The sequence below is a fragment of the Plasmodium chabaudi genome (assembly GCF_900002335.3).
Source record: "Plasmodium chabaudi chabaudi strain AS genome assembly, chromosome: 2".
Classification (NCBI taxonomy): domain Eukaryota; phylum Apicomplexa; class Aconoidasida; order Haemosporida; family Plasmodiidae; genus Plasmodium; species Plasmodium chabaudi.
This window is the reverse complement of record NC_030102.2, coordinates 567,711-578,895: the sequence shown is the minus strand read 5'-3', so window position 1 is coordinate 578,895 and position 11,185 is coordinate 567,711. Positions and strand designations below refer to the sequence as shown.

At 23.7% G+C, this 11,185-nt stretch overlaps 4 protein-coding genes across 4 annotated transcripts; 1 reads left to right on the top strand and 3 right to left on the bottom strand.

The window, feature by feature from the left end:
* Window positions 1-482: 482 nt before the first annotated feature.
* Window positions 483-1,995, top strand: PCHAS_0213881 (fam-a protein; the record flags this gene model as incomplete). Its single annotated transcript, XM_051320972.1, has 6 exons — window positions 483-607; window positions 774-996; window positions 1,087-1,156; window positions 1,303-1,412; window positions 1,507-1,725; window positions 1,861-1,995. 6 exons carry the CDS (start codon window positions 483-485, stop codon window positions 1,993-1,995), a joined length of 882 nt encoding a protein of 293 aa, XP_051176924.1.
* An 842-nt stretch (window positions 1,996-2,837) lies between these two features.
* PCHAS_0213861 (CIR protein) lies at window positions 2,838-3,962 on the bottom strand (the record flags this gene model as incomplete). The annotated part of the gene is made up of 3 exons (XM_016800074.2): window positions 2,838-2,930; window positions 3,020-3,811; window positions 3,948-3,962. The coding sequence occupies 3 exons, from the start codon at window positions 3,960-3,962 to the stop codon at window positions 2,838-2,840; spliced, it is 900 nt and encodes a 299-aa protein (XP_016655126.2).
* Window positions 3,963-6,376: 2,414 nt separating this feature from the next.
* PCHAS_0213841 (CIR protein) lies at window positions 6,377-7,459 on the bottom strand (the record flags this gene model as incomplete). Its single annotated transcript, XM_016800078.2, has 3 exons — window positions 6,377-6,469; window positions 6,574-7,323; window positions 7,445-7,459. The coding sequence occupies 3 exons, from the start codon at window positions 7,457-7,459 to the stop codon at window positions 6,377-6,379; spliced, it is 858 nt and encodes a 285-aa protein (XP_016655130.2).
* Window positions 7,460-9,105: 1,646 nt separating this feature from the next.
* PCHAS_0213821 (CIR protein) lies at window positions 9,106-11,185 on the bottom strand (the record flags this gene model as incomplete). The annotated part of the gene is made up of 3 exons (XM_051320971.1): window positions 9,106-9,414; window positions 9,504-11,042; window positions 11,174-11,185. The coding sequence occupies 3 exons, from the start codon at window positions 11,183-11,185 to the stop codon at window positions 9,106-9,108; spliced, it is 1,860 nt and encodes a 619-aa protein (XP_051176923.1).

Genomic DNA, 11,185 nt, shown 5'->3' with positions numbered 1-11,185 from the left:
CCTAAACCCCTAAACCCTAAACCCTAAACCCTAAACCTGAACCCTAAACCCTGAACCCTAAACCCTAAAACCCTAAACCCTAAACCCTAAACCCTAAACCCTAAACCCTAAACCCTGAAAACCGTTACAACGCATAACATATAAAAAATTATTGTATTAGAAAAATTCTAAACAAAATATTTTTCACGCTCTATAATTTTTTTAAGTTGTTTTTCTTCCCTTACAATGATTCATTTAAATAAAAAATTAGCTATTTAAATAATTATATAAATTTATTATTTTTTATTATTTTTTTATTTTTTAATTTTATTATTTTTTATTTTTTTATTTTATTAATTTTTTATTTTTTTTATTTTTTTATTTTTAATAATTATTAATTTTTTATAAATTCATTTCATATTTGTTTAGTTATATTTTAAATCTCTTATAATATAGCACTTTGTAATCTTTTTAAATTAATACTTTACTTATCGAATCCAAAAATGAATAAAAGATATATTACGATTGCTTTGACACTTTTAAGTCTCGCAGGATATATGCAAAATGTAGTGTTTGCAAGCGAAACTGCTTATGATGGTGCTACCGGACGCGCAAACCAAATATCTGTGTATGAAAAAATGAAAAAATATATACATATTATATAAATATGCATATTCGTCAAGCGCATCCCTTCATAATCATTAAATATTCAAAATCCCATCATAAATTCATTCCTTTCGTTTTTTTTACGCATTAAAAATAATCTCCCTTTCACCAATAATATTTATATGCAGATTTGATGAATATGAGGACTTTATGATATGTGAAAACTTAGAAGAAGCTTCAGTAGCAATGGATCATGCAAAAGAATCATCAACACTTTTACTAAAGCTTGCTAAGAATATGGACGGTTACTCGCTCGATTCTTCAAAAAATGAAAATAGACCTATATATTCTAAGAAAATTGGAAGTATAGATATTGGAAGGCTTCAGGTTACCATCCCATCTGCCTCTAAGGTATCAAATATCAAACAATATTTAGCATATAAAAATAACTTAAAATTAAATAATCATTATTATATATATCCATATGTTTTTTTTCATTAGTACGATGATGTAATAAATAATATATGGGATTACAATGATAAAAAAAAATTGGATGACACATTTATTATTGGTAAATAAAAAATAATCAATAAATTTAATATATGGCTATCACTATTTACCCATCTTTCGATTTTCTATTCCTTGACTATTATTTTCATTAATATTTTATTATATTCATAATATTTCATTTATATGTGCAAAATAATTATTTTTTAGGATATCTTGCTCGTGTATACACCCCATTTTTAGTCGTAATGGAGCAAGGTAACATATATCAAACGACTAGAACCATCAGAAAAAGATTTGCTGTAGCCGCAAAAATTAAAGTAAGGAGCGTTTTCCCCATTATTCCTCTAAAAATACTATTATTATACATTAATTTACACAATACATATATTTTTTTATTCACTAATTTTGTAGGTATCAAATGACACAACTGTAATTGTGTGCCCTACAAGAACTATAAATTTTTTCGCTACTATCGTTAAAAAAACTAATTTGATAGATTTTTTCGAAATGACAAGACCAATCGGAACTGACATTAGTGCTGAGGAAGCATTAGCCAGATTGCGTTCTAACATAGCCGGATTTATAATTAAACACCGCGACGATAGCGTTGAAGTTACTTATATAAATGCTGTAAGCAATCTCAAAAAATAATAATATAATCATTTTTTTCTCATTTTAAGTGTCTTTCTCTATATCTCATATATTTTATGATATTCACACACAAAATATTGGCATATTTTATATATTTATCCATTTTTTTCGTAGATTTGTGAGTTTAGAAATTTTAACAACAATAAAAGAGATAGAGATATTACATATACAAATATTCTAAACTTAGCAAAAAGCATGGGATCTAATAAAAAACAATATCCCCCAAGTAAATATCTTTCGACACTTTAATATTGGGATACATATATTAATAAAATTAAATTGTCTTTATACATAATGCTTATTTAAATTACCATCATAACATTTTTTCGTTTTAAAAGTGATTATTTAACATGTAATTTTTCAGCTCTTTTCATTAAAATATATTGAATGTATTTAATTTGTGATTAAATCAAATAATTAATCCTATAATTCAATTATATTTTCCGTTTTATTACCCTTTATATCAATTCGATCACTTTTTTTACATTAAAAATTTTTGTTTCGTATTTATATTATTTTCATTATTATCATAAAACTTAATTTAATAATTAATTAAATATCAATATAGAAATATCATAAAATATATCGATCACCATCCTCAAATTAATATACCTATCATTTAGTTTTATCTTTATTATTTATATTTTTCCCCTTAATGTTTGTCTATGAAATCCTTTACAGAACCCAAATAATCAATACTAATATAAATATCAAACATTACAAATTCTATCATTTTTAAAACTTGTTTCCTATATATATTTTAAAATTTTTCTTAAATTAATAAATATTATCAAATTATACAAAATTAAATGCAATGTAGTACTTAACTTTAACCCATATATGGGTTCCACAAACACGATTTTAACCCTGGCCCACTATATAAAATCATATAAAAATAACCACAAATTATGCAAAAATACAATAAATATATATATACAACTTTATATTTTATTGATTATATTATTTAATTATTCTTATATCCCAAAAATTATGTTCCAAAATTATGTTTGAATTCCTTATTCCCCAATAGACAGATTCTTAACATATATCAATCATCATTATTATTCCGGTAATAATCATCATTTTTCGAATCATATATAATGCTCCATTTTCTTCTTTATTTTTTTTAGTTTTTTTCTTAAATATTGCCTTTGGAGTAGTTTATCAATTCCAAATAATGAATACTAAAATAAAAATGGTAAACGTAAATACATTTTTTGATAATAATATATAAGGAATCACGAAAGTAAGTTTTAAATTCCTTATTATTTACCTTATAAGCAATTCCCAAGAAAATTGGTATTGCAGCAAAGATCGATGAAACTGGAATTAATGTGTTTACTATTGACGAGTTTGATGAAATTGCTTCAGAACTATGTCCAGGATTTTGTGCAGAACTTTTTTTTGGGGTTAATTGTGGAAGAGGTGGAAAATTGGTACAATTGTTTTTTAAATTACCATAATCATTTGATAATGTAGACAATATTTGACTATATGAACTGCCTTCTTTATGATTAGAATCGCCATTAAGTATTCCAAATCTTTTAACAAATTCTTCAGCATTATCCGAGCACTTCGTGCAAATTTTGGTTTCATCATCAAATTCAGTATACATTTTGCATAAAATTTCAAATGCGCCATAAAATTTAAGTATATCATCAATCTCCATATCCATCAATTTTTTTATTTCTTCTATGTAACTATTATATTCTCGAGTCCAATATTCATATTTTGTAAAATTTCTATAAATGTCATTTATTCCAGCATTTACATTCGGCTGTTGATTAATTTTATAACATAACCATAAAATAGCGTATTGGACACGTTTATCACTCTCTAATTTCTCCTTACCATCATCACTCTCAATATTTTTTAGTAATTGAATAAAAGCAGAGATAAATGTTTCGCTATAACCAATACAATACCCATCTTGCCCCGGTCGCCTAATTTTCGCATCTTTGTTGGTAGGGCAATACCCATCAAATATCGTATCACGAATAATTTCGATTCCTTCATTTTTCACTTCCACTTTAATTAATTTATCGATCCCATTAATTGCTTCACACTACGAATATATTTTACGAATTAAACAATAAACGTATTAATGTAATGTTACTAAAATGAAAATTAACATAATTTATAGGCGATCCAATATATGAATCACATTTGAAGAGCATATTTTGTTTAAAAAAATTATATACCAGGTTCTTAAACATTATAATGAAATTCTATTATAACTTGGAGATTATAAGGGATGATAATATTTATATATATTGCATAAAGTATGTTTTGTATTTGCTTAAGGTCTTTACATAGCAAATATTTTTCGTTAAATATATTATTCTTAATTTGAATCTCATGTAAAATAATCATACATTATTATTGTTAGAATCATATTATACTTATTTTATGACAAATAACTAATTACCTTAAATTGAGGGTTGCTTAATACACTTTTATCATATGTATATATGATGCATTTTATACAAAAAATACAATTCTTACTAACATTTGGTATAACTATATTATAAAAAGGAATATACTTTTATAATTAATTTAAAGCATATTTCCTTGTATTGGGGTTTTAACATAATAAAGGAATATATTTATATCTTATGTTTTAATGATTACCATTCTAAAACCTAAATAATATATAAGTCTAAAAAATTAATAATTATATTATTACTATAATCCTTAAAAGTATATAAATAGTCATTTTTTAAAATATATTAAACATTTATATACTTGTTTCTTGTAATATACAATATAATTTTTTCGAATTAAATTGATGTCCCGTTTTCTAATTGAATATACATAAATTTAAATTATTTTTATTTAACATAGATAAACTCATAATCCAGTTTAATGGGCTCAATAACTTTTTTTTTATTTCTATATACTTTAGTTTAGAAGTACACCTTATTGGGATATTTTATAATACATTTTGAGCATCTTTTCTACGGTTTAAAACACCAAATTGCATTGAACCCGTATTTATTATGCCTTTATGTTCATGTTAAATATATAACAAATAAATATCCATTGGTCCAAATTTTAAAATATGATAGAAAAATAAGCGTAATTAGGTTGTTATAATGCATTTTAATAGGAAACACATAAGATATGTTTGCTCTTTTAATATATAATCACTCTGTAAATGTTCTGAATTGTTCATTTTATCTTATATTTTTTATTGGTATAGTTATTAAGGTATATGTATTCAAATAATTTATTAACAATTTTGTACTTTGTTAATTCTATGATAAAAAAATACAATTTTAGATAAGAATTGATGATTCACTAAGTACTAATAATGTAATGAATGTTAATATGGAATCATAAAAGGCATTTAACCTTAATTAAGTATTTAACCATTTCTTCACCGATCCAGCTTTTTAGAACATAAAACCGCATATCACAAATTGGATCCTTAACAATAATATAATATTGATACCTTTATAATGCACTGTTATATGTCATTGATTTATTATTCATTCAATAAAATATATATTTATATATCTCTTTTAGAAAATACTATTATATAGTTTTATATTTTTTTATTGAATGTTTATAGAAAACAATTGTATGCAAGATATAACAGGAATTTAGAGGAAATTAAAAAAAATTTATTAATTTTTACAATAATATATGATTTTATAAAATATATTTTTTATTATTCATTATGTTAATAATGTTTTTATTCTATGAATTATGTAAATAAAATTATAATTGAAAATTATACGAGCCACTTTAACAACATAATCTTATATATATCATAATAGTTGATCATTTAGTATTATAATTATATAAATATACTTTTAATTATGTATATGAAATTATTTGCCTATAATAATAATATTAATAAAAAATTTACATATTTATCATTTTTAATACTTACATAGAGTTTTAAAATCGGGTTCATATAATCTGGACCCCAAAATAAAAGTTATTAATTAAATTTGTCATATAAATAATCGTTTTTTCTTTTATAAACAAAAAAAAAACAATAAATGGTACAGGATTATTCTGCATGTGTTTGTTTATATTTAATAATTCCATTTCTCATATTAAATGGTGTAATTATTTAAAACAACATTTATTCTATAACAAAATCGACACATTGGGTTCATCTTTCTATATCAATTCCAATATTTGATCGATTGTCCATAAACCATTAATCTCAAGTTAGCAATAAATACAAAAAGTACATAGTTCAACACATCCCCATTAAGTTATATTAATACGAAATGCAATTATTATAATTTGTCCTATACATATTTTTAATAACTCATTTCTTATATATATTTAAAAAAAATCGTTAAACTGTAAATGCTATCAAATTATTAAAAATTATGCAAAATTATATGTAATGTAGTACTTAATCCTAACCCATATGTGGGTTCCACAAACACAACCTCAACCTTGATTCACAACATAAAAATATACAAAAAATATATAATAAATATACATATATAACTTTATATTTTATTGATTATATTATTTAAATGCTTTTGTAAACACAAAAAATATGCTCCAAAATTATGGCCAAAAATTACTTATTTCGAAATAGACAGCTTCTTATCTATATTAACCATTATTACTGTTCCTGGAATAATCACTATTTTTCGAATCATATATTAATGCACATTTTCCTCTTTATTTTTTTTAGTCTGTTTCTTATATCATGTCTTTGAAATCGTTTATCAAATCCAAATAATGAATACTAATATAAAAATGGTAAATGTATATACAATTTTTGGTAATCACATATAAGGAACCACGAAAAAATATTTTAAATATTATATTTATAAATTCCTTATTACTTACCTTATAAGCAATACCCAAAGATATTGGTATTGCAGCAAATATCAATAAAACTGTAATTAATTTGCTTGGTGGAGTTTTTATCTTTGGAAGAGTTGGAAGATCGTTACAAGAACTGCAATTTTTAGCACACTCATTTTTAAAATCATCATAATCAGTTGATAAATTAAACAATATTTCTCTAAATAAATTATTTCCAGTAATGTTATAATCCTGATTAAGACCTTCAAAATGTTTAGCAAAATCTTTAGCATCTTGCGAACAACTTGTGTAATTTTCTTTTTTTTCATTACATTCAGTATACAATTTACATAATGATTTTAATGGAGCATATAGTTTCGTCATTTCTTTAATATCTATACTCATCAAATATTGTTTTTTATTTATAATATCGTTATAACTAATATAAGATCCTTCACCATTTATTTTATCAATATGATTCTCATTATCCTTTATATATTTTTTTTGAAAATCACTTATATTACTGATTTCATTTTCTGTTTGTTGATTTAGTTTATAAAATAACCATAAAATAATGTATTCGGCAAATTTTTTATATTTTAAATCATCGCCATTCATATATTTTAGCATTTTTATAAAAAAGTAGCTAATTATTGCTCCATAAGGAAAGCATTCCCCATTCCCATTCTCGCCAGTACAATATTGATTCTGTATATTATTAAGATCAATAAATAACCTTGAATTATTCACTTTCAAGGGAATTTGTTTATCGTATCCGTTGATTGCTTTACACTACGAATATATTTTACGAATTTAACAAAAAAATGTATTAATGTAAATGCCACTAAAATGAAAATTAATATAATTTATAGGCGATTCACCATGTAAATAATATAAGAAAAATGATATATACCGCATTATAAGGCATTTTAATGAAATCCTATTATAATTTGGATATTATGTGTGGTGATAATATTATATATATTGCATAAAATTTTATTGTATTTGCTTAAGTTCATTACATAGCAATTATCTTTCGTTAAACATATTATACTTATTTTATGACAATTAGCTAAATTACCTTAAATAGAGGGTTGCTTAATACACATTTGTCATATGTATATATGATGCATTTTATACAAAAAATACTATTCTTACTAACATCTGGTATAACTTTATTATAAAAATGGATATACTTTTATAAATGATATAAAGTATATTTTCTTGTGCTTATGTTTGAGCATATAAAACATATAGCATATCCTTTTTTAGTAGAGCCTTTTTAAAACGTAAATACTATATAAATTAAAAAAATTACAAATTCTATTATTACTTTGATCCTTACAAGTATATAAATAATTATTTAATAAGATAGGTTAGATATTTATATACTCGTTTCTTATAATATATAATATAGTTTTTTATATAATTATAGCATTTACAAGTTTCATGCTCCATTTTCTATGCAAATTACATAAATTTATATTATTTTTATTTAATATAGATGAATTCATAATACATTTTAATGTGTTCAATAACTTTATTTTTATTCCTACATACATCAATTTAGAAATATACCCTATTGAGTTATTTTATAATATATTTTGAGCATCTTTTCTATGGTTTAAAACAACAATTATCACTGAACCAGTATTTATTATGCCTTTATGTTAATATTAAATATATAACAAATAAATAGATATTGATCCAAATTTTAAAATATGATAGAAAACTAAGCATAATTAGGTTGTTATATTGCACTTCAAGAAGAGAAGGATAAATATCCTTTCTCTTTTAATATATAAATATTAGCTAAATATTCTGCAATTTTCATTTTATTTTATATAATATACTCTATAGCTATCAATGCATATATGTTCGAGTGATTTATTATGTATACTATATTTTGTTAATTCTATGATAAAACAATACTATTTTAAGTTTCAAAAATGATGATTCACTAAGTATAGTAATATGGAATAATAAAAAGACATTTAATTTTAATTGAGTCTTTAACCCTTTCTTCAATATCCATCTTTTTAAAATATAAAATCACATATACCAAATTATATCTTTAGCAAAATATGAAACATTAACACCTTTATAATGCACCAATATATCTCACTGATTTATTATTCATTCAATAAACCATATATTTATATATCTCTGTTTGAAAATACCATTATATTTTTATATGATTTTTTACTGAATATTTATAGAAAACAATTGTATGTAGCATATAATATATATTTAGTGGGGCATTGTTTATATTTTTTTAAAATATTATTATTAATTTTTTCAATAATAAATGATTTATAACAAATACATTTTTATCCATTCATTATGTTATAATTTTTTTATTCTTAAAAGTATATAAATAAATTTATAATTGAAAAATGAATGAACCATTCCAACAACATCATATTTATACCGATTATAATATATAATTTCGTATTATAATTATATAAATATATTTTTTAATTATACTTATGAGTTTGTTTACCTATAAAAATAGTAATAAATAAATTTACTTATTTATTATTTTTAACATTTTATTGAGTTTTAAAATTTCGTTCATAAAATATTAGCTCCAAAATAAAAGTTTTTAAATTTATAATTCCAAAAAATCGTATTTTCTTTTATAGACAAAAAAATTAGCAAAAAAAATAAATTAATAAATGGTATAGAATTGGCTTGCATAAGTTTGTGTATATTTAATAATGAATCTTTTTTTCTGTCAACTGAATTTATAACCGGTTTTAGATCTTTGGCCCTATCACATGATTTTATAATTATTTGTGTCTTTCTTTTTCCATAAGCTAAATTTATAACTTTTTTCATGTTTTTTTTTTCCGATTTTTTTGTCCGTTCACGAGACAAATACTAACATAAAAATGTGGAGAAATATATAATATTTTATAGTGGAAAAAGATTTTAAAAATTGTATACTTCATAATTTTCTTTTTATTTACCTTATAAATAATTAATGTAATAATTGGTATTAAAATAACTGTAATTACAGTTTCAGGACGGTTATATCCTTTAAATATATCTTTGATTTTTAATAATTGTGGTATATTTTTTTCGATATTGATTCCGTGGTCTTTTGACAAAATTCCTATATTAGCCGTTTTATTGCTCGAATCGACTGATGTTTGAGATTGATTCTCATGGGGTGAACCAGAAGGATTTACTTTCTTATTATCTGGTGAGCCAATATTTTGGGTATGTTGTGGCGTTTGTGGATTATCCTTACTTTGACCACCTGGTGTTGTCGCTTTGATATTTTGTGATTCTTTTTTTTCGCCTCCTGGCAAAGAAGGGGGAGGTTCTGGGTCATTTTCATTACTTGGTGGATCTTTTGATGATTTACCTGAACCTTCTTGGTTAGTTTCTAACTTTTGCTCTTGTGATTGGGGGGAATTTGGTAATTGAGGTTGAGATGGTTCTTTTACAGGTACTGATGGTGCTTTATCTTGATTATCTTCTGGTTTTTCTGGAGGTTGTGGTGGAGATGATGAATCTTGTTTTTGTGCCTCTGGCTGTGGTAGTGCTATTGGTGCTTCTGCTTGTTGTTGTGTTTCTAATGTATTACTTCCTGGTTGGGATTGTTCTGTCGGTGCGTTTTTTGATATATCGTTTTTCGCCTGTTGCGCAATTTTAGAATGTAATTCAAGACATTTTTGAGTATTTAAATCAATAGTTTGATCAGACTCGTCCGAAAACCTTTGATCCCAATCTTCTGGAGTTAGATTTTTAAGAGAAATCGTTAAAGCATCCAATACATTTTCTAATACTTGTTTTGAATCTGTTATATGGGAAGCAAAAGCTTTTCTAGTACCATTATCTGTAAGGAGTTTATTTTTAATATCTTTTTTTTTAGCATCGGTTTCTTTAATAGCATCATTTCTAATAACATCATATATACTTTTTAAGAACTTTAATAAATGAAAATATGAATAACATTCTTTAATATCTTTATAAATGTTAATAAATTTCTGGTAACATTGTTGGGAATATTTTTCGATTTTCTTTTTCTTTTTGTTTTTGTTTTTGTCATATTCAATAACTATACTACATATACACTCGAGTAAGCTATACAATCTACTCATATACCAAACATTAGCTATCTTATATTCCCTTTTACTACCTAAGACGTTCCAATAATTAAAACCCGGCATATGTTTCTCTAAATACTTTTTATAAGATTCTTCCAGTGTTGCGCTTTTGGTGTTTTCTAACTTATATAATTTGTCGCTTAGCCACATCATAAAAATCTCAATATGCCTGTTATCATCATTTCCTTTTCCGTTTAACTTATTAGCAGCATCACGCAATTTTAGGTATAAATATCCTCCCAAAGCGTTAATTCTTTCACAATTATTTTTACAAGGGCGAAGTTTTCTACCTTCATAAGGGCATCTATATCCCAATGAAGTGTTTTTATTAAATTTTTCCTCATTGACATTTTCATTATTAAAATATGCATCAACCTCGCGAATTAGTGTACACTAAGAAAATATTTTTAAAAATTAAATAAAAATAAAGTGTTGTTGAAATACAATTTAATAGTAATTTGTAGATAGTGCAACGTTCAAGCAATATAAAGACCGGTGTTTATTTAAAAAAATATACTTACTACTTTATCAGCCAT